A 23,653-nucleotide genomic window follows, 5' to 3' on the forward strand; every position below is an offset into this window, starting at 1 on the left:
TGACGATGAAACAGTGAACTTTTCAGAAACATCTGATTTCAATTGATCATAATTTAGAAGTGACAGGTTCATTTGAATGTTTGGTGGGTTGGTTCTCGGTTGTTTTTCACTTCTGGTAAAAATAAGGTTATGTTTTTGTTTATTTCTCGTTTACCGGCCGATATTTATATGGTGTAATAATTGATTTAAATCTCGCGATTTTTTTAGATTAATTTTTAATAATGGACGTAAAGGATTTTGGAAAAACGTTTGTTGAAAGGGTAGAATCCCATATTAAATCCAAACGGGATGATAACAACGCATTTCTTTACCATGTGTAAAAAAGAATCGCTATCATCATCATCAATGGCTAAAAAATCGTCCGATTTAAATGAAATTCGACATGTACGACATGTGTCACTGTGACATTTAGTTTTGACGTAAGAAACGTCAAGAGTTGATGTCTTCCGATCGCGACCAAATTTGTTGGGTAGGCTATGTGAGCTACGGTGCTAAAGTTGGATACGACATACGACGTTTCGTTCACATCTTCATCAGGGTGGGACTAAGGATTTGATATTGAAAACAAATGTGGGTCAATTTCGGCATAATTGGGGACTGGCTACAGGTCTCGACGTTTCGAACCGATGCCTCTAACTAAATGGACGAAATCATCAGAATTTTTCTTAATTATGGGTCGAACAAGTCAAACTATCGCTAGAGTAACTCAAACCACTGAAATATTCCTAAAAAACGTAAAAAATACACATTTTAATACTACAGTAAGACATACAGTGTGCACAAAAATTTTGGATACATATGAGAATATTCATTTTAAATTTGTTAGAAAAATATTACAGCAACCTTCAAATAATTTAACTAAAATCTAGTTTATAATTTTTTAACTCGTTTAAGATAGGATCATGATACTAACTGAAAAAAATATAGATTTTTTAATTAACGTCGGGAAAGCCTGAATCATATCATCACTGATTCAATTAACCGTACCATTTAGCACAATGATGGTACCCGTCTCAAAGCTGATTCTTTTATGGTCAAGGTCAATCAATTAATAACATTTAGTTTCAAATAAAATTAGAACACACTTCCAAGGATGAATGGTAATAAAATAAAAACTTTTTGTTAACAGCCAAATAAAAAATTATATAGACCATTTGAAAAATGAAAATAAAAGAGAAATTTTAAAAATAAACGAACAGATGTATAATTTAGAGACGTAATAAACGTTTTCACAATTATATATCTGTTGGGAGACATGTAGACGCCGTTTCCAGGCTATTTATAAATATTAATTCGTGTCCTTGAAAAAAAATATATTTTAATAGTGTAGCTTTGGGACACAAATAAAAAATATATTCAAATATCTTTTTTTCTTATAATGGTGTAACTCTGGTGTCAAAGGACTATCAAAATTGTCATTAACAGGGGACACTGCAAATTCAACAACCAACCAGCTACCTAATGGAAGTAACATGTGAAGCCAGGTGCAGATTGTCAATTAGAAGAAGAAAAAACGCCAGAATACAACATTCTTCCAGTACGATAACCTTGCAAATGTGCAGTACTTCTTTGTATTAAACGATGATGTCATTGGCAAAGAGCTATATGAAAGGTTCAGTCTCCAAGTGATTACTGCTTATACTCTTATAAAAGTGAATCGATTAGAGAAATCAGATAATCAGTTTGTAAGAGGCCATTTCATTCGTCCTAAAAAGTAGGAAAATAAGCGTTCGGCATTTAATGATTGCAGACTGCAGATTGCAGTCGGGGCACCAGGAAAAGTACATATATGCTTTCCGCAACGTGGCGGGAACGAAGCGGATCCGAGAAAAAAATGTACACCGACATTTCTGTGACGGGGCACGGACGAGTTCCGGCGAATCTCGGATCGTGCTCGGCCTGGCATGAATGTATATGTGTAAATAACACTTGGCAATGTTTGGCCGTGTCTTCACCGACGCACGGCTCGGACCCGTCACGGTATAGCGTGAATCATCCTTTAAATGTATCGGTAAAAAAATAATCCAAAAAAAAAACATATACTTAGCTGCTTAATAAATATATCTATCCCATTTATTAATCACAAATATTTTAATGATGGTGACGCTATATAGTTAACGAAACGTGTGTCCAAAGCCATAAAAAATTGTTTTGGTGTATTGTGATTAACGTAATTTTCGGTGATATACCAAAGGTGCCATCGTAAACTGCATTTATCATTAATTATAGTCATTTTTTTCTAGAAAACTTGTTCGGTATAAACAGTATTTTTACACCCATGACAAGGAATTAAAAGGTATTTTAAAACAAGCATCATTTTGCTTTTAGCCAAACCATTATTCAAAGCTTTGGAAAATAAATATATCAATGTGTATATGATTTATTTCCGATGAAAATGTCATCCAACATCAAAGGTCTTTGTTTTTTAATAAGAAAAGTAAAAAATAGCCCATCTTTAAGACACTTTACATCAGTGTGCCAGACAGAATTGAAGGATTTCTTTCAATATGAAGAATTTAGTCAAATTTCGTCGATTGAAGGGCTGAAGAATTTTTATCCAAAAACAAGACAATATGAAGGTTTCTGACGGTTTTGCACAACAAAAATTATTAAATTATGTAGTAGGAGTATTTATTGTTTTTCCTACATCTGTTTTTTCACTTTAACGGCTTTAATTAACGAGACCTCAGTTTAAAGGAATGTTACTGTCAAAAAATCCGCAATTCGAAGGATTTTAACAAAAAATTAATATATACGTTTTTATCTTTCAACGCGTCTTATTATGGTGCGTTTAGACTTGAGCACGCACGCACTGATCCTTCGCGAATGCTCAAATGTAAACGGCTGTGCGCGCACGCTCACTCTGAATCTGTCTGTGTGCGAGCAGCCGCGAACGTGAGCCGTCTGGTGTCAGTTTTTAGTTTTTGGTCCGTGCTCAAAGGGATTTTATGTGTGCGCGAACGCTCAGTTTGCACCGGCAATTTGTTTTGTCTGCGTTCGTGCGTGCGTGTTTTTTTCGTTTTCTTTATTAAAATTATGGAGAGGATCAATGAATCTTCGTTATTATTAAATGAAGAATATGAAAAGTTGCTTATATTATGGGATGTTAAACATTCTTCGTATTATTAAAAAACCAAAAAAAAAATAACGTATGGCAAGACCTTGTAAATAAAATTAATATTGATTATGTCGATATTAATGAAATCGCTATTCTAAAATTTGTATCTTTTGTTCATAATTTTTGGTGTTTGTGTTTTGTTTTTTGAACTGATCATAGCCATCCTCGCAGACACTAAGTTGTTGCAGTAAATTATATCAATTTCTAAAAATTTGGGTTTGCCACCAGCGACGTTTTCGATTTTTCTTCTTTTTAATAATTAAGCTGTGCATAACAATGACTGCAGCCCCGGCTATTTCTTGGTCGTCCATTATTTTCGCCAACACAACTCTGCTGTGCGCGCACAAGTGGATCATTTGTGCGCGCACAAGTGGATCATGGACTTCATTCGTCGAAAAATAAGTTTTTAATTTGAACGGAGCCGAGAGCGTGAACGAATGCCGTGCGCAAATCTAAACGCACCTTTAGACACATAGCATAACTAAACCAAAGTTCTTGATGTTGAAAAGAAATAAATAGGTAAACGGAAAACATACCTAATAAGTCAGCTGATCATGGCATCTTGCACAATTCATTATTCTCGGTTCAAGCAGTCATTGTAAGCAATGAATTTTTTGAAATATACATAATAGTGCTGTCGAGTTATTTTTATAAAAAAAGTTTATTCAAATACATCGGTATTTAAAAATTACCGAAGTTACCGTAAAGTTTTTAAAAAAATTCTCCTAATTATAAACTAACTCCTACTACACGAAATTTGGTGGAAATTTTTCACAAGATCTTGAAATTTTTTTATTAAAAGAAAACAGACAAATATTTATTCAAAATCTATTCCATAATTGTCTGAAAATTATATTTTAAAGCTAGATTCTCAATGGAATTTTCTATGCTAGTTCTATACGATGAAAAGGATTTTTTTTTCACATTAACATTATTTAAAGAAATATCTTAGTGCTAAGTAAATAAAACCAGTTGGCTGTTACTAGCCAAAACAAGTTACATTTTAGCAGTTTTAGTCCAAATATTCCTTAAAATTCTGAGCGTTTTTGCGTTAATTTATACATTTAAAAGTTAAAAAAATAATAATTCGCGTTATGTCGCATTGTTGGATAATAATAACCCACAGAAGTGTCGAATTAATGATTATGGCCTAGAAAGAACATAACATTTAACATAAAATATAATAGATAAATAGTTATTTATTTGCTAAAAAAAACAAAAGCAATTTTCAATGCAAAATAATCATGTCAACCTTGCGTAACGCATGTTATCGTTTTAAATAAATATGTACTAGAAAGTTGTACAATATAGAAAAAAAAGAAACAAGAATGTATGGAATACGTTTATAAACAGAATACAATATAGTATAAATAAGAACAAATATTAAATTGAAGAAAATAAAAATATTGGGCATTTTAACATTTCAGTATCACAACGTTGATATACAAAATATATTGTAGAAATATTTATATTTGTATTATTACATTATATTATTCACTTCACTCTATACATTTTAGGTTCTAAGATTTTCTAAAAATTGCCTGGTTCTAGAAACCTACTTTATCGGTCAGCGTTTCTAAGGCAATCTTAAAAACTCTCAAAAAGTAATAATTGATTTGCAAATTGAATTATTAATTAACAAATAATAGATGCTGTTTATAATGTACGTTTAATTGGCCATGTGTTACAGGAAAACAGAAAAATAAGAGAGCAGAATAGTAAAAAACTCATTAAACTGAGATTCTAAATACGTTACCAAAAAAAAAGAATTATTACTCTCTGCTATGTTTAAATCATAAAAACTTAACTTGTTTTTTCGCAGTTGGCTGGTATTCCTATGTAAATTTAGATTTAAAATTGTGAATTTTTGAAAATCAACAGTCAATAAAAATGAAGCGTCAAGTTGCAAAACCTGTCTTATCCCAAAAACGTTTCGAAATAATATGCAAAAAGTGTTTTAGCAAATGTTTGAAGCGTTATTTTACAAAAAAACTTGTCCATTAAGTGGAATCATTGTTTTGTATCTTGTTTTTCTAGAAATAAAAATTGGGCACCGGGAGGTACGTAAATAGGAGATTATATTATTGGAGCCTCGTCTTCGACTCGGGATAATTTTCAAAATATTCATGAGCTCGAAAAAATTTCCGGAAATAATTTGACCTCTAGTGGTATTACTAGTGAAAAGTCCACAGACTTCGAGACATAGGAAAATCAAGTCCATTTAGCGTGTGTCCAAATTTTGACAAGTTTTCAAAAATGACAGTTTTGTTTAGACTGACGTTTTATTTCACCTGACTTCTCGGTGAATGATTTCTTTTTATGGGGGTACATAAAATCTAAAATTTACAGCCATGAAGAAATTCAAAACTTGGAGCAGTTAAGGCAGAAAATATTTAATGCCTTTGACACTGTCACCCCTGATATGTTATCCAATGTGAGGAAGGGATTTTATGATCGTTTGGTTTAATGCAAGAGGGAGGCACTTTTGAACAATTTTTGTAATTGTTTAAATTTCATTATCCTGTTTTTTTACCGTTTACCCATTACCTACCTTGACGAACATGGGAAAACGAAGGTCCTTTTCAGGACCACAAATATTTTGATTGAGAAAATTGGTAACTTTTTTTTGGATTAAAAACAAAAGTTGTTAATATAATATCAATTTAAAAGTGTTTTAGTAGTTTTAATACACACTATGATATAAAATTTATTATTATTATAATGTACATTATTAATACTATTGTTCATTCGAAATGGCATTAAGGCCCAATTGCAACAACGATTTAAATTTTTCTTAAAGATCAGTAGAGCTTAGAATGAGCTGTATTTATATTTACTTTAATATTCACCTTAAATGAGGGAATTTGACTGATACAAATTTTGAATTTGAATTGTTTTTAATGATACTAACAATTTTAGTTCAATTTTTAATAAAATTTATTTAATATTAATAGAAATCCAAGAGATTTGAAACCTCTTTTAGCGATTTATAACATTCCCAAATGAATTACAGGTGCCCTTATTTTCTATGAAAATCACACAGCTTTTTTCATAGTCGTTGCAGTTGCTATAGCTATAAAAAACTAATTTTTTAAGGTGTGAAAATTGCGATACACGCTAAATGGGACTTGATTTTTCGTATGTTTCGAAATCTGAGGACCTTTTTGTATGCCTCGATAACATATTGGTGCAGATTATTTTCGCCCAAACAAATAATAACCCAAACTATACATTGATGCGGATTGTCTATGAACTCTTTCTGAAGGTCACAGAAACCTGAACGCGTAATTCGGTGTTCTTTCGCATCTGTTATAGGTAATTTGTGATTAAGCACTATATTATTATAAACTTTTTTCCAATTTAGCTGAAATTTTGAATGCGCGTATAAGTAATTTAAAAAAAATGAAGAACACATTACTAAAAATTGTATTAATCAATAATATGTGAAAAGTAAAAATAAATATGCAAAAATATATAAAAATTAAAAAAAAAACGATTAAAAAAAGTCACCTTGACTAGGATTCGAACCTGCCTTACTACGGCTCATAACATAATAGCAGCGTAAAGTCCTAACGCTTTAACCACGCGGTCACCGAGGACTTGAAAGATTCTATGTAAAATTCTTACTTAAAAGATAATGTTTAGTGAAAGTACTTTTTTATTTATAAACATTTATTTAATTCTGTTTTTAGTATTTGTTCTTATAGCGGCAACACAGATACATTATCTGTAAAAATTTCAACTGTCTAGCTATAACAGTTCATAAGATAGACTTTTGTGACAGACGGACAGACAGCGAAGTCTTTTAGTAATAGGGTTCCCGTTTTTATCCTTTGGGTACGGAACCATAAAAAACACAAAAATAATTCGGATAATTTTTTTTTTAAAAATGTGTAAGGCAGAAACTTGACGCTTCAAATCTTTTATTATTTGAAATTTCGAAGAGTTTCACAAAATCAGACATTTTTACCTTAACTAAAATGCATGTATTTTTATACAGAATCTATTTAGGAGGCGGTGTTAAAATAGGAACTCGGAAAAATATTTCTAATGTATTTTTAAGAAAATCCCTGCTGGTTGTGTTTATTTAGAGAACTACCTAAAATCACTTTGTAGTACGCGTAAAATTATACAAGCGTTCATTGTATTAAAAATCTTTCATTTTGAATTCTTTGAAGATCATTCTCAAGTCAACTATAATGAAGAAATTTTAGTCTCATTTTTATACAAATTCAAAGTAATTTTTTGTGTATTTGCATAGTTATCATTGACTTTTGCTCTATGACTGTGCACACTATGACGTTTAATTATTTTTCATTACGCGGGATTTAATCATATTGACGTTATAGCTAAAATAATTAAATAACCGTTAACTCCACTTAAACAATATGATCGAAAAAAAAAACGGCGTCAGAGATGACAATGAAATGAAGATCGCTGTCATTTTATACTAGCCCTGGTCACGTCATCGTCATCTGCGAGGTCTGTATTTTAATGCATGCGACGGTTAAATATAAATGACCGGTTGCCAGACAGAGAAACAAAATAAAAAGCGGCATACAGTGTTGTCGATTTTCCTGTTTGTAGGAAAATGTGTGTAGAAAAAAATAAACTATTTTTAAAACTTTCATGTATACTTCTGTAATGAAGATAATATATCTAAGCTAAATACCTATAATCTATTACAGCTTTAGTAAAATGAGTAACTAACTGTGAAAAATAAAGGCACAACCCTATATAGATGCAACATTTTTCATAAACGCCTACTTGTGCTGTTTGAAATTTTGATGCAAAATCCGGCAATACTGCATAGAAGAAATGTACCAATCCAACTTTTATCTCTTTTTAATACACTTGATTTTCCATTAAGGTGACGACATAACTGTCTTACACGTTAAAATCCAGACCAACTGGACGCCGTTTTTTTTCGATTGTACAGGGTGGCAATACTGCATAGAAGAAATGTACCAATCCAACTTTTATCTCTTTTTAATACACTTGATTTTCCATTAAGGTGACGACATAACTGTCTTACACGTTAAAATCCAGACCATCTGGACGCCGTTTTTTTTCGATTGTACAGGGTGGGTCAAATTCGACGCTTTTAAATGGAGACATCCTTTTCTATAGGAGATAGACGAAAACTAATATCGGTGTCTGGAGCTCAATTTTTATCAAAAACATGATTGTGAAAACCGCACATCAATATCTGCTACCGTTTCGGAGTTACGGGGTGTTTTTCAAAAATGTGCATTTTTAACAAATCGCTGTAACTTTTTTGCTATGGAAAATTTTGTATTTCTATGAAAACATTTCCAAAGCACCTTTTTACGTAGAATTTAATGGTTTAAGTAAAAAAAAAAAAATTAATAATTTAAGAGTTATCAACAGAAAAAAATATTTTTTATTTGGGACACCCTCTATATTTTTAATTAACTGAAAAGAATTTAAAATTACCTTTCCAAAAATATAGCACACTTGATATTTTGTTATAATCCCCTTCGAAATACAGAATTTTTAAAAGTTCGCCACTTTTAACTAGTAGGCTTTGGACCCCTTATTGATGATATGCCCTTAATGGAACTCGAAAACAGCAAGACGCACCGCCTCTGAACGCTGAAGTTATCAGCAAATTTTTGCAGCCAATTTCAAGAATAATCGAATAACTAACCAAGATCCCAGCCGTTGGCCGTCGAGGCCGCCTGACTTAGTACCCATGGATCTAATCCTATTGATATATTTGCGGAATAATAAAGGTTCCTTATTCTTCCCTATAATCTAGACAAGAATTAGAAATACTTAGCAGTTATGAGAGAGTTTCTTTCACCCCCACAGAGTTAATGAATTCCGCGAGAAATGTTCAAAAATTGCCTCGTCTGTCCATAACAGAAGACGGTTGATATGTTGAACACCGTAGCAAAATCTCATGTCTTGGTTTGCTGTTTATTTTTATTGTTATTAGATATAGTTTAAATGTGTTGATGTTGGGTAAATATATTTTAAATTGTTATAAAATTCTGCATCTCTTATAACAAATATTATTTTCGTTTTAATTGATGCTCACAGCTAGAATTTTTTTGCATTACAGCCGGTGCCCTTCAAAGCCTACTTATTTAAAGCGAGCGAATTTTTATATACTCTATTTCTCGAAGAGGAATCGAGCAAAATATCAAGTGTGTTATATTTTTGGAAAGGCAATTTTAAATTATTTTCAATAAATTAAAAATTTACAGGGTGTCCCATATAAAAAATCAAATTTTCTGTTGATAATTCTTAAATTATTAATTTTAAAAAAATTATACTGAAACCATTAAATTCTACGTAAAAAGGTGCTTTGGAAATGTTTTCATAAAAATACAAAATTTTCCATAACAAAAAAGTTACAGCGATTTGTTAAAAATGCATATTTTTGAAAAAGACCCCGTAACTCCGAAACGGTAACAGATATCGATATGCGGTTTTCACCCTCATAGTTTTGATGAAAATTAAGCTCCAGACACCGATATTAGTTTTCGTCTATCTCCTATAGAAAAGGGTGTTTCCATTTAAAAGCGTCGAATTTGACCCACCCTGTACAGTATATTAAGTCCACGACCACTATTCATCCTCTGCACAATATGCAAAGTATTTACTTATAATAATGAATTTTAATTAGATAAAAACAATCCTACTGGTTCGAGAAAGTGGCACACCCAACACAACAATCTTGACAGAAACATTTTTTGATATTATTTTGACTACATCATTTACTTTCTTATTGCCTTGATTAAATAATGCAAATAAACAATATTTTTGAGAAATATAACATACATAATCGTATATTTTTTATGACATATAAAAAATACGTTTTATGTTTCTGTCTCTACCAAGAGTTTTTATAGTCAGTGCAAGGAAGCTCATATCAAAAATATTTTTAGCCTAAATTACTTTTAAAAACTAATAGACAGAGTAAACAATACAATAATACGCAATAATAATGCAATAAAAATTTGTCATGAAATATGACCAGAAGTCAAGATAGTTGTGAAATTATGAATTATGATTATCTCCATACAAAAATACAAAAAAAATAATGCTGTTCGTTGCTAAGCACATTACTTGAGAACAGTTGAACAGATTTAGATATTTTTGGTTTATTTCGTTTTAAATCAGAATATACGCTTTTAGGAAAAAAAATTGAAAAACTGCCAAAAAATTTGAAGAAATCTGAAAAAATTTAAATTATATTCTGTAGAATTCTTGAATAACCAAAGACCAGAACTCAGGATTTTAACAATATTTTTTTTTAAATATAGATGATTCGACATGTCTATATTTCTATATATTTCTTGTGGAATTGTGAACACCCTATTGGAAATGTGTAACCAATATTACCTTGAAGAAAAAACAGTAGTATTTCTGAGGGATCATTAATTAATTCATTAATAATGATTATAGTCGTTGAGAATTGGACAATGAAGACTCAAAAATTTATTACATCAAAGGTTATAAGAGCTCAAAATGTATATTTGTTCTATTTTTGTAAATTTTTGATTCTCATCCTGAAATTACGATTATAAATAACTATGTCACATTAATTTTAACTTTTAGACATGAGACCAGACATTGTTTACTAAGGATTTAATTGAACACACATGTGGGTTGCAACTTAAATAATTACAAAATGCTGGTATAGAAAGCATGTATTTTTATATTTTTTAATTTTTATACATAACTATAAGTGGAGAGAAACTAATGTGTTGTACGTCAATAATGTTAATATGTTTTTCAAATAAAAAAAGCATTGCGTGGCAAAAAATTATGATAAAGCTTACTGGACGGGGGGAAGTTTTGGCAGATGACCCACCACCTGTCATCAACACACTGAAGGAAGCTATAGAACTACCACCAAGGCTAGAGACTTGACAACACCGTGAGGAGTGCGCTACAGCTCGAAGACTATGGCCAATGGTAGATAGCAAAAAGACAAAACAACTACTAGAGCATAAGAAGAACCTAGTACGGGTAATAGTAGGTGTCGGGAACATCGGGAACTTTGCAAAGAGCTGGAAGTGCTTTAACGCAAAGAAAGAATGAGATTAAGGTTTGGTATACAATAATACAGAGATATCGCAATTCGCAATAGGCCCAAAACCTCCAAGTGAGGGATCACACAGGATCCAAAACCCCAGCAATTAACTAGACGTTAACAGTTTTTTAGGTGATATGCCCATCACCGAAAATAGGTCATAAAACTCTTTAATTCTACTGTACATAAAGCACAACCTTTTATCCCAAAATTAATGCAGAATGAGAAAATACAGGTGTAAAAGGTAGCATACGTAGGTAAAAGAATTCGTTATTTATTTGGATTGATTGTATTTAATTTCCTCTATAAGTATAAATACATTTTTGATATTTTAGAGAAAGAACAAATCAGATAAGTCTATCATTCTAAAATTAAATTAGCACAGATTCCGGGTTTTAAAAATAAATAACCTAGCACTATACGTGGGTGAAACAATATCGGTCAAATTTGTAATGAAAAAAAAAACTAGAAATGATATGTTTTAGAAAATGTTTATAGACGATTTTATCTACAGGATATTAAACTACAAAATCATAATTCATTTAGTATTTTTTTGGTTTTCACTAAATTCGAAATTAATATTTTTATCCACGACTCGTCTATAATTTGATTATTATATATGAGTTTATGAAATAATAATAATATTCATTATTCACTAGTGAATAATGGTTTCATTATTCACCGCTTCCACGGATATCTCGATCCAAACTCCAAACAAAAGCTATTTGAGGTTTTCAATGTCACTTTGTGCATTCATCTATGGGGTGTTTCAAAAGTTGTTTTTCTTGTCACGAGATTTTTAAAATATTTTTTGCGCCTTAAACATTCTCTTATATTATATCTCGCCATGTAAATAAATTATTAAACACCATTACGAAGAAACAATGTTAAAATTCCCTCATTTTCTACTCTAAAATTCGATTTAAAAATTTGAAGTAAATGTCACTTTTTGCATTCTAAAATTCGATTTAAAAATTTGAAGTTTTCAATGTTATTTTTTGCATTCATTTATGGGGGGTTCAAAAGTTGTTTTTTTTTAAATAAAAACTTATTTTAATATTATCTAAATTTTTTTGATAGTCTTGGATAAAGTATAGTATTCTACTCGCATATAACGCACCATTATATGCTCGTTGAATAATACATTATTATCCACGACTCGTCTATTATTTGATTATTATACATGAGTTTATGAAATAATAATAATATTCATTACTCACTAGTGAATAATGGTTTCATTATTCACCGCTTCCACGGATATCTCGATCCAAACTCCAAACAAGAGCTGTCAAACATTACCATTAATGTAAATAAATAATATTTGTTTTAATTAGTTAAAGCTAAATTAGTTAGCTACCTATATAATAGTTAAAGATAATTTCAGTGTTTTGTTTCCATGTTACTCGTTATACTCGTTCAATATTTTTTTGACAATAAAAATAAACACTTATATTAATATTATCTAATTTTTTTTTTGATAGTCCTGGATAAAGTATAGTATTCTACTCGCATATAATGGCTGTTATTCACTTGATGACTTATGACACTCGCCTGCGGCTCGTGTCATAAACTTCATCCGCGTGAATAGTATATATAATACCTATAGTATTTTAACTATGTACCTCGCTATGTACTTAATCATTTTTTTCATATTATTTCTCAATAACTGGAAATTTACAGTTCCCAGAATTTAAAACACAATTTGCACAGTTTAAAGCCTCCAATTTTTGCTTAGAATTATATTTTTGTCTATGAGTAATATCACATGATAGATACTATACCATCCTGGTCACTTTATCTGTGTGGTCTGTATTTTAATGCGTGCGACAGAGATAAATATAAATTATGGATGACAGACAGAGAGACAAAATAAAAAGCGGCATACAGTGTTGCCGGTATTTACGTTTGTAGGAAAACGTGTGTAGAAAAAAAACTATTTTTAAAACTTCCAAATTACTAGTACCACTGAAATGAAGATAATATATCTAGGCTAAAAATAATTTATTACAGTTGCAGTAAAATGAGTAACTTATTGTGAAAAATAGAGTTCCAACCCTAGATGCAAAATTGTTCATAAATGCCGAGATAAACGCCTAAACTCCGTGCGGTTTAAAATTTTGATGTAAAATCCGGCAATACGGTATACCTACCGGATAGAACAAATGTATCATTCCAACTTTTATCTATTTTTATTACATTTGATTTTCCACTAAGCTGTCTACATTATTGTCTTACAAGTTAAAATCCAGACAACGCAGTTTCGATGGCCAGATCGGTATAATTGATGACAGTTCCAACAATTTTAAAGAAGATCTCTTAACTGTATTACGAATTTATTACTTATTACTCATTTACTCTATTAAGATCACTAGTCATTTGAATAATGATGCACAAATTGAGAGCATAAATTCGTTGACCATCTAAAATGTGTTTTCAAGAGTTTCAAGTTTTGATTATTTCAAAGAAATTGTAGTATCTGATATACTTTCTTTATTTCAATTATACCTACAACGTTTTATATTGATATTATTCTATTTATGTGATACATGCCCCGATGCACCAAAACTCCTACGACATTCTGAGCATCCAAACACACATAAAACGGCGTATTATTAGCCAATTTCGAGTTCAAACACCTTAACGCTAAACCAGGGTCAATTGTAACACAACATTTAATTTGTTTCAACCATGTCTCAACGTTTCTGAACGAATTTTGAAAAAAAAACAGTTCCTCCAAATGTATTTGTAGGTAATTGTTTTTTTTTTCAATTTTCCCTTGCAAATATGTAAAATAGTTAAAACGAAAAAAAGACAAACTTCTGAGCACCTTTTAAAAACGTGTGCACAAGAAGAAATTATAGTAGGTACCTACCTATTAGCAGACAAAAAAATTACAATCAATGCCAATAGGTAATTCCAATATTATTAATGTCTAAAAATGATAATTTTACGGTTACTCTATATTAATAAGAAGTAGTTACCTAGATATTGTAGATACGTGTAGGTATATGTAATTTAGAATCATTTAAAATTCCAATTCGTACGTACTAAACTTGGCCACATAACAAAGATAAAACTTTGTTATCTTGATTCAGATAAACGCAAAAAATTTAATAAACATGAAATATAGTGTACACGTGGAAGGGAAAAATACAGGAAGCAGTACACATATCTAAAAAAATCTAAATAACCATGACATAGTTAAAAAAAAACAAAAAGAGTATATCCACTGCGTCTTGCGAAAAACTGCTGGCCAAACGCCAATAGGGAAACAGGAATAAAACCTACGTGCCTATGCGTGTATTTATAACTTTTTGCAAATTCACCACGTGGAAATGTTTTATCAGGTTATAACGTTATGATTAAAATGGAAAAAATACAGTTATGAGCTACAATTTCACTTTTACATTATTAATTATATTCGTTATAAATGGCAATAGTCCCGTTTCTAGATTTGTCTAAAGAAACCGACAATATGTTTATAAAAGATTAATTTAAAAAAATTACCAGGACTGAAACCGATACCCAATGAAGTTCCGGTTAATCCAAGAAACAGGAAGAGCCTTGTTACGGTTTTGTTTACCTTCTGTTGTAAACAGAGGCATTGTTGGGACAACCATCGCAGGATCATCCCCGCCGCTTCAGGGAGAAACGATCGAAACGTGGAAAAATTAAGTGTCACATTGAAAAACTCGATAAAATCAAAACTATTCTAGCCTATTCTGGAAATTACGCAACAAAATAAATGCCGGTCTCGTGGCCACAGATGTTAGAACGTGGCCGTTGCTGTTGCTACTCCACCGGTCCACGAACTACGTTCTTTGTTGATAAACATCGTCGCGTTTCGAGCTCAACAAATGACAGTTAAGGACAAAGGGCCTTGTATGATTTCAATCGAGATTAATCCTTTTAAAATTAGACTGCATACCCATAACGACAGGAGCGCAAATAAATCGCGATAAACATGTACTAAGTACGCACCTGTGTCATAATTTTCGTTTTCTTCTATTATCTTCTCGACCATGATGTAATTTTGCGGTTGTTGCTGTGCTGGACTCAAAACGAGATGCTCGGGCGGGATGGAATATATGGAAACCGCTACGGGGAACTGGTGTAATGGCCGGTCTGTAAAAATTTTAGGCACAAAGAAAAATTCGTTGGTTTACACACTCATCTTCACTTCTCTTTCCATTGATGTTAAATTCCGACTGAGGCGACGAGCGTCGGCAAACTCGCTAGTCACGTAGCCATCGCCATTAGCGCAAGCGCCCCTACGTTGCCACACGATCGTATGATTCTCGTTTTGTACGAGGGGTTTGCGAAAAATAATAAACGCTGCTTTGTTTATGTAGATGTGGAATATTGATGTTTTTAGTATACCAGTATAATGAGAAAACTTAAAGCATAAATAGGATTCTTCAAATCGGAATCGTCGATAAGAATAAACATATTTTATTTAAGTTCATTGGCAACTGAGATTTAGCCTTGTCAATTCTAAAAGCGGCGTAGCAGGAAGTGGTTACTATTCCATATTCCATCATTTAAAGAAATGTGTGGTTGTTTTGTCGGAATTAAGTGCGGTCCACACGTAACGACTTATCGTAGGATTTACTTGCGTCAACAAAAAGTTGCAGATAAAACGTTCAGACTATGGTTCAGGCCAAGTTGTGTCCAAGTTACAAAGACAGTGTTCTCCTCTGACAAAAACTTGTTCAATTTTTTGTATTCTGTCATAATATCGTGGAGGGAACACTGTGGCAGTTAGTTTTTATTACTCCTTTAAATAAGTTAAAAAAGGCAAGTTAAATATCTTAACTACGTCTTTAGTAAGTAGTACAGAAGCCTCCCTCCGTGGTTCCGCCACTGCTTGTCTGTGCAAAAAATCTATGCCCAGGAGCTTTAATTCAGTCGTCCGAGTTTGTGCAGTTCTAAAATTTTTTTATTACCTGCAACAGTGCAATGTTTTGTCGATGCAAACAAATCGTACGATAAGTCGTCGCGTCTAGACCGCCCTTTAAACGTTGATATACAGGATGTCTCAGAAACAAGTGTAAGAATTTTAACTGATGGTTGTATATTTCAATCCCAGAAACAAGCTTATGAGTTTTCTTTTGCGAAAAGAAATTGTTGAAAATTTTATATTTTTCTTGACATTTTCGAGAAATTTTAAAAAACTTTTTAGTGCCACTGGTTTACTCACCTGAGATGTATCTACGGTGTATCTAAATCTTGCAGTGTTGCCACCTCCTACATTATCCATATTCAACAAATTTGTATTCATTGTAATTTTAAATTTGTACACAAGTGTACTTATTAATTTTAATTTTTAATTTTTAACTCTATGATTTTAATCATATCAGTGGCTATACAGGGTGAATCTTAAATAATAAATATGCTTAAAAAATAAGTCTTAACATTGCCATATTACGATTGTCGATGTGTTTTGTAAATTAGTTGTTCAATGGTCCACATATGATGGAACTTGGTTTGGTTAGGTCGTTTGGTCAAACCGTGCATTGAAGTTAAGTGTCTGTGTATTTTACTTGAGTGTAGTATTGCGATAAAAATTAAAAAAAGAATTGTTACCGTTGTTACCCCGATCTGCCATCAGTATTTTTCTTGTGATGTTGTGGGTAAGTATTTCTATTGCCTTTTTGTGTGGTAATGGCAACACAACTTTAAAAATGTAGGTATCTTTGCAAAGCCGTTCGAATACTGTGGAGCTTTGCGATTTCTTTCTGCATATACCTACTTCTTTTGACCGTCTGGCAACACAGGGCGTCGAATATGCTGAAAGCCGGTTATCGCCAGCGGTCCTCAAAATGTTGCTAATATTTTTTAAAAATTCGAAGTAGGTAACTCAGTTATTTTCAATTTATTTTAAAAATGGCAAAAAAGTTTCTTTTGACCAAATCTACCACACCTTAAAATCCTTGCACTTATTTCTGAGACACCTTGTATATTCAAGTTAATAATTGATAAAAATTCTATCACGTTAAACGGTGTCGTCGCAAAGTAGGCATAGAAATAATATTTCTGTTCGAAATTAACTACGTGTATAATTCAACTGGAAACTTTGGTGTTAAAACAAAAAATTAAAATGAAATTAACACTGTTCTTACCATCTAGATTCTAGAAAGACGCGCATGTTTTGCTAACCATGTTATATGAAAAAATAAAATAAAAAAAAATTAAATGAATAGAAAATTAAAACTGAGCAGTTGGTAATTGATTACTAAAAGTGCAATTTTTAGAGTTAATTATTTTGAATAACCGTCTGGCATAAATATTACTACAATAAACTCTAAATGTTAATAAGCCTAATCTTTTTTATAAATATGGAACTTGGCAAAAAATGTTCTACAAAAAATAACGTCGTAATTTTTAAAATGTAAAAATTTAACATTTACATAGTAGAATAATTTCGTATATGTATATACAAACGTTCGTATTTTGGTAAATTTTAAGGTTTATTGTATCCACAATCCTAAATATATATCCAAAATGTAGCCACCCACAAATACAGATAAAACAGCTGAAGATAGATTTAAGATTTTTATACAGAATAAAATAAAAATCTCTTCCATTTCTATTCAATTTTGTATGAGAATACTTAAACGTCTTAAATAAAATTCCTTATTCTGGAATATTCGAATACAATCTCTACTTTTTGACCTCCCCGGTATCGTATAAAGAGGAAGCCAGATTTCAACCCCTGTTAACTTTTTCAACGATTCTAAACGTTTTGAATGAATTCTTTACAATGGGAACGGGGTTCTATTCATACCAGGTATTCGTTAAAATTACGCATAAAAATATATTGATATGTTAAAGTTTTAAGTTCCCTGATTTTTAGGCATTTTTAATATAAATTATATATATTTTATCGTAGGTATATCACAACTTGGATATTCGGATTAAAGCACTTGTGTCATCGTGTGGTCTAGAACTATAGTTGTCTATAACTTTTATTGACTATAGAGAGGTACTACCTTAAGGTAGTATCCAGATCATATGCACACATAGCTACTTTTGTTGCGCAGCACATTAAAAAACTGCGCAACTTGATCTGCTGCAAGAGTGAATACCTAGGCAACCTGCAACGTTTCGATCGCAGCTTGGTTCGTAGGCTACTTTTTTGTTGCGCGCAGTTTAAGAAATAGAGCCGTGCGTGTGAACAGTTGTTGAGGAAGGTTGCAAGGTGCAGCAAAAGATTACTAATCAGTTGAAACTTTTACTGCGGACATCGGTGTAGTATTCTGTTGGTATGCCCGTTGGCATGAAATGTATATACCTACATAACGTATTGTCAAGAAAAATGGCGTATCCGCCAGAAATTAAAAATGTATTACTGGTTGCCTGCACAACCGCAACGTATCCGCCAGAAATTAAAAGACTTTTTCAGGCGCCATCTTTTAGTCAAGTCGAGAAGTAAGGGAATCAGACAATGGAATTGTCTGGTATGAAGAAAGTACGCTTTCCGAGAATTGGGGAAATTTCGAGAAGCAGTCAATAGAGTATATAAGCCGGAGCCATCGACAACTGAGGGAGTTTTTGAAATTTGAATATACCGCGTGGAAATTGAAAATCGGACAATTTGGTGAAGGAATCTTATAAATAGTTAGTTTGTTGTGTGTTATAAGTTAGTAATTGTGTATAAAGTGAGAAAATAAATTCGTTAAGTATTTTATCGTGAGTTTAAATTAGTGGACCCACGGAATTCGTAACAATTGGTGTCGGAAGTGCGATTTAAGAGGATTTTAAGAAGAAATTAAGTGGATTGGACGATTTTTACACCGAATTTGGGAATTTTTATGGTTGGTACGAGACAGCAAGCGAAGAAAATGGAGGAAGTAAGCAAATTATTGGGCGATTTTATGGAGAATATGAGAAGAGAAAAGGCAGAAGAACAAGAGAGGCTGCGAAAAGAAAAAAGCAGAAGATCAAGAAAGACTCCGTAAAGAACGAGAAGAGCGAGCCGACTAGAAAAAAGAAAGCAGAAGAACAGGACCGCTTACTGAAAATTCTAGAAAATCAAGACAAAATTTTCGAAGATTTGAAAATCCAACGACAACAAGAGAAACAAGAAGAACAGGACCGGCTTGAGAAAATATTGGGTAATTTGGAAATTCGTTTGGAGGAGCGACGTCAGAGAGAAAAGCAAGAAGAACAGGACCGGCTTCAGAAAATCTTAGAAAATCAGGAAATTCGACTTCAGAAAAGCTTCGGAGACATGGAAAAAAAGCAAGAAGCAATGTTGGAAATGCGTTGCCAGGAACAGCAGAATCACTTCCAGAAGCCGTAGAAGATCTGGAGGAACGCCTTCAGCAGAAAATGGAAAAATTAGAGATGGACCTACAGAAGACCAAGGTACAAGTAAGGACACCTGGCGTTCATGGAACTGCGAACCTCAAGGCCCCGACCTACGATGGGCAAACCACCTGGACGATGTACCACCGCCAGTTTGAAGCAGCGGCTGCTGCCAATGGATGGACTGACCAGGAGAAAGCAGCGGCACTTGTCATCGCGCTGCGTGGCCCTGCCCTGGAACTCCTGCAGCTCAACAGCAGGAATACGAAACATTGGTTGCTGCACTGGACAGAAGATATGGCGACCAACATCGACGTCAACTTTACCAGGCCCAAATCAAGACACGCCTGCAGAGGTCCGGAGAGAGTCTGCAGGAATTTGAAGCAGACTTACGTCGGCTGGTACACCTGGCATATCCAGAAGCACCGGAAGGATTTAGGGAGGAACTCGCTGCTCAGTGCTTTATCAGCGGACTGAGGGACAATGAATTACAGAGGGCGCTGCAAATATCGCGATTTTCTACCAGCAGCGAAGTACTCGTCAGGGCGCTGGAAATCGAAGCTGCTTTTAGCGCCATCCCTAGACCGAAGATAAGATCGGTAACGGTTGAGGAACAGCCCGGAAGTTCTCACATACGTTTGGAGGAGATGTTTAGTAAACTATGTGAGTTACTAGTGAACAAGAGTAGCAACAACACCCAGACAGAGGGCTATAGAAGATCACAGGACATAAGGTGCTTTAGATGTGGCAGGAATGGCCACATCAAACAGGATGCCGCGTTCAAATGCGATCCCGTTCACCATCCAGAGAACGTAGGCACCAGGAAAACTAAAATCAGTCAATACTAAGGGGCGAGTATTGACTGGGGAGGCTAGAGCCCCCAGGATTTTTTCCATTAGGAGTCTGGGAAGAACCGCTGACAGTTTGGTGATCGACGGGAAAGTCAATGGAAAGGGAATCCGAATGACAGTGGACACTGGCGCTATGGTATCGTTGGTGCGGGCTAACTCAGTGCAAGGATTGAAGCTGATGCCTCTGAGAAGAAGAGTGTGTTTACGTACAGTTACGGGAAAATGCCGTTGTACGGGGGGAGGCTATCGTCGAACTGAAGTTAGGAAATTTGAAGTTCCAGCATAGCGTTTCAGTGGCAGATATTGAAGATGACTTCATCTTGGGCATGGATGTGATTCGTCAACATGGATTTTCGTTCGATCACCAGAGAAATATCCTGAATATCGGAAATGAAGAGTTTATGTTATCTCCAGACGAGGGACCAGGAAGAATGGATGTAAGATCAGCGGAAACTGTGGTGATACCTGGTAATACCGAGAAGATCGTATTCGGTAAAGTGGAGAAAATCGCTGGGTGCTGTGTTGGACTGGTACAAAGTAGCGACAACAAACAAGATAGGTACTTAGTAGGAAAGTCATTGGTGAACACCGACAAGAATATACCGATCAGAGTTGCGATTGTTTTCCCGAATTGTGTCAAGATTAAAAAAGGTGACAAGATAGCCATCTGCGAACCTGTAAGAAGTGTCACCCGATGTGATGAAGTGTCGTCAGCTGTTACACAAAAGGCATCCCAAGAAACACTAAAACATCTAGAACAGCCATGGGATCACTTAACACCTGAGGAGAAACAGAAGGCTAAGCAGTTCCTGCTAAAGCATGGCAGTATTTTTGAGAAGAACAACAGTGGAAGAACGGATTTTGTGAAGCACCGGATTAATACTGGTCATGCTCAGCCGATTCGACAACGTCCTAGAAGAGTTCCCCTTTCCAAACAACAAGAAATGGAGACAATGGTAGATAAGATGCTAGAAGATGGGTTATCGAAGAATCATCGAGTCCATGGTCATCTCCTGTTGTTTTGGTGACGAAGAAAGATGGTAGTACACGATTCTGCGTGGATTATAGGAAGCTCAATGACGTCACTAAGAAAGATAGCTACCCACTGCCACGTATAGATGACACATTAACAACTCTGGCAGGTTCGTGCTGGTTCTCCACTCTCGACTTAAAGAGTGGATACTGGCAAGTTGGTCTAGACGAGGAAGACAAAGAAAAGACGGCTTTTTCTACAGGAAACGGACTATATCAATTCAAGGTCATGCCGTTTGGATTATGCAATGCTCCAGCCACTTTCGAACGTCTCATGGAGGTGGTGTTAAGAGGATTAACTTGGATAACGTGCTTGGTTTACCTCGACGATGTATTGGTTATGGGAGGAACTTTTGAGGAGCATTTGCGAAATTTAGAAGAAGTCTTCGGCCGCATAAGGAATGCGCACCTGTACTTGAACCCGAAGAAGTGTAGCTTATTCCAGCGACAAGTGGAATTTTTGGGCCATGTAGTCTCAGCAGACGGAATTTACACCGACCAGAAGAAAATCGCTGCAATCAAGGATTGGCGTAAACCTCGCGACAAACATGAACTTAGAAGTTTTCTGGGTTTATGCACCTATTACAGAAGATTTGTCAAGGGATTTGCCAATATAGCTGCACCCTTACATAGACTTACAGGTGATGAAGTCGGCTACGAATGGAACACCGATTGTGATGTAGCCTTTGGAAGACTTAAGGCGGCTTTATGTTCAAGTCCTATTCTAGCCTACCCGCAACAACAAGGGAGGTATATCCTGGATACCGACGCCAGCAATATCGGCATAGGTGCAGTGCTATCACAAGTGCAAGATGGCGAAGAACGAGTGATAGAATATTACAGTCGAGTTCTATCCAAACCAGAAAGGAATTACTGCGTTACCCGGAAGGAGCTGCTAGCAATTGTGAAGGCAGTTGATCATTTTCATAAATATCTGTACGGCCAAGAATTTTTAATTAGGACAGATCATGCGGCTCTCAAGTGGCTTATGGAGATGAAACAACCTGAAGGTCAAATAGCACGATGGCTCGAGAAGCTCCAACAGTATCACTTTACCATCCAACATCGTGCTGGAAAAATGCATGGTAACGCAGACGGTTTATCCAGAAGACCCTGTCAAACCGATTGTAAGCACTGCTGTAAAACGGAACAACGTGAAGGCACTGTCATGATAAGGAGTTTTAAACTTGGAACCGATGAACAGTGGACGACGACACAATTGAGGAAAGATCAAATGGAAGATCCAGACATCGGAGCAATACTACGGCTCAAGGAAGGTAACGGCGAGAGACCACCGTGGCAGGATATTGCGGACAGAGGGCTCGTTTTCAAAGCTCTCTGGGCTCAGTGGAATTCACTGGTTATTGAGAATGGATTGTTAAAGCGCACATGGGAAAGTGCGGATGGCAGCACAGTAACAACTCAGTTACTGGTACCAAGGAAGAAAGTTACCCAGGTATTGGAAGAAATTCACGGTGGTAAAACTGGAGCCCATCTTGGGGTAAACAAGACCTTGAGCAAGCTGAGAGATCGCTTTTACTGGGTGGATTATTGCGAAGATGTCAAGAAATGGTGTCGACAATGTAAAATTTGTGCAGCCAGCCAAGGACCAAGCACTCGATCTAGGGGAAAAATGAAACAATATAACGTTGGACTGCCATTCGAAAGAATCGCTGTTGACATTGCAGGCCCATTCCCTGAAACGCACAAGGGCAACAAGTACGTTTTAGTGGCGATGGATTATTTCAGTAAATGGCCAGAAGTTTTTGCCATTCCAAACCAAGAAGCATCGATGTAGCTGAAGTATTAGTCAATAATGTCTTCAGTAGATTTGGAATTCCTTTAGAGCTTCACACTGACCAAGGAAGGAACTTCGAGTCAAGACTGTTCCAGAAGATGTGTGATCTGCTTGGTATTCACAAGACTAGGACAACAGCTTTACATCCGCAGTCTGATGGGATGGTCGAGAGATTCAATAAGACCATTGAAGAACATCTCTCGAAAATGGTGGATGAACATCAAAGAGATTGGGATCAGCATATACCACTATTCCTAATGGCATATAGAAGTGCAGTTCACAACACCACCGGACTTTCACCATCGAAGATTTTATTTGGTCGAGAATTACGGTTGCCTTGTGACTTGGTGTTCGGATCACCAGACGACAGCACCACGAACGTAGAGGACTACGCGGATGAACTGAAGGAAAGGTTATTGGGAATTCATAAGGCCGTGAGAAGTAAGATTACGCTAGCCAGTGACCGGATGAAAGCT

General features: G+C 34.5%; 1 protein-coding gene across 1 annotated transcript in view; it reads right to left on the reverse strand.

Moving 5' to 3' along the window:
• Positions 1-15,306, reverse strand: part of LOC115884357 (MAP kinase-interacting serine/threonine-protein kinase 1) — a 54,290-nt gene extending 38,984 nt beyond the window's left edge. The window contains exon 1 of the mRNA XM_030902915.1: positions 15,168-15,306. Coding sequence (XP_030758775.1) covers positions 15,168-15,210 — 43 coding nt within the window. The 5' untranslated portion in view covers positions 15,211-15,306. The remainder of the gene's footprint in view (positions 1-15,167) is intronic.
• Between the last annotated feature and the right edge of the window lie 8,347 nt (positions 15,307-23,653).

The sequence above is a fragment of the Sitophilus oryzae genome, unplaced genomic scaffold (assembly GCF_002938485.1).
Source record: "Sitophilus oryzae breed Bouriz unplaced genomic scaffold, Soryzae_2.0 scaffold_227_pilon_pilon, whole genome shotgun sequence".
In the NCBI taxonomy this organism is placed as follows: domain Eukaryota; kingdom Metazoa; phylum Arthropoda; class Insecta; order Coleoptera; family Curculionidae; genus Sitophilus; species Sitophilus oryzae.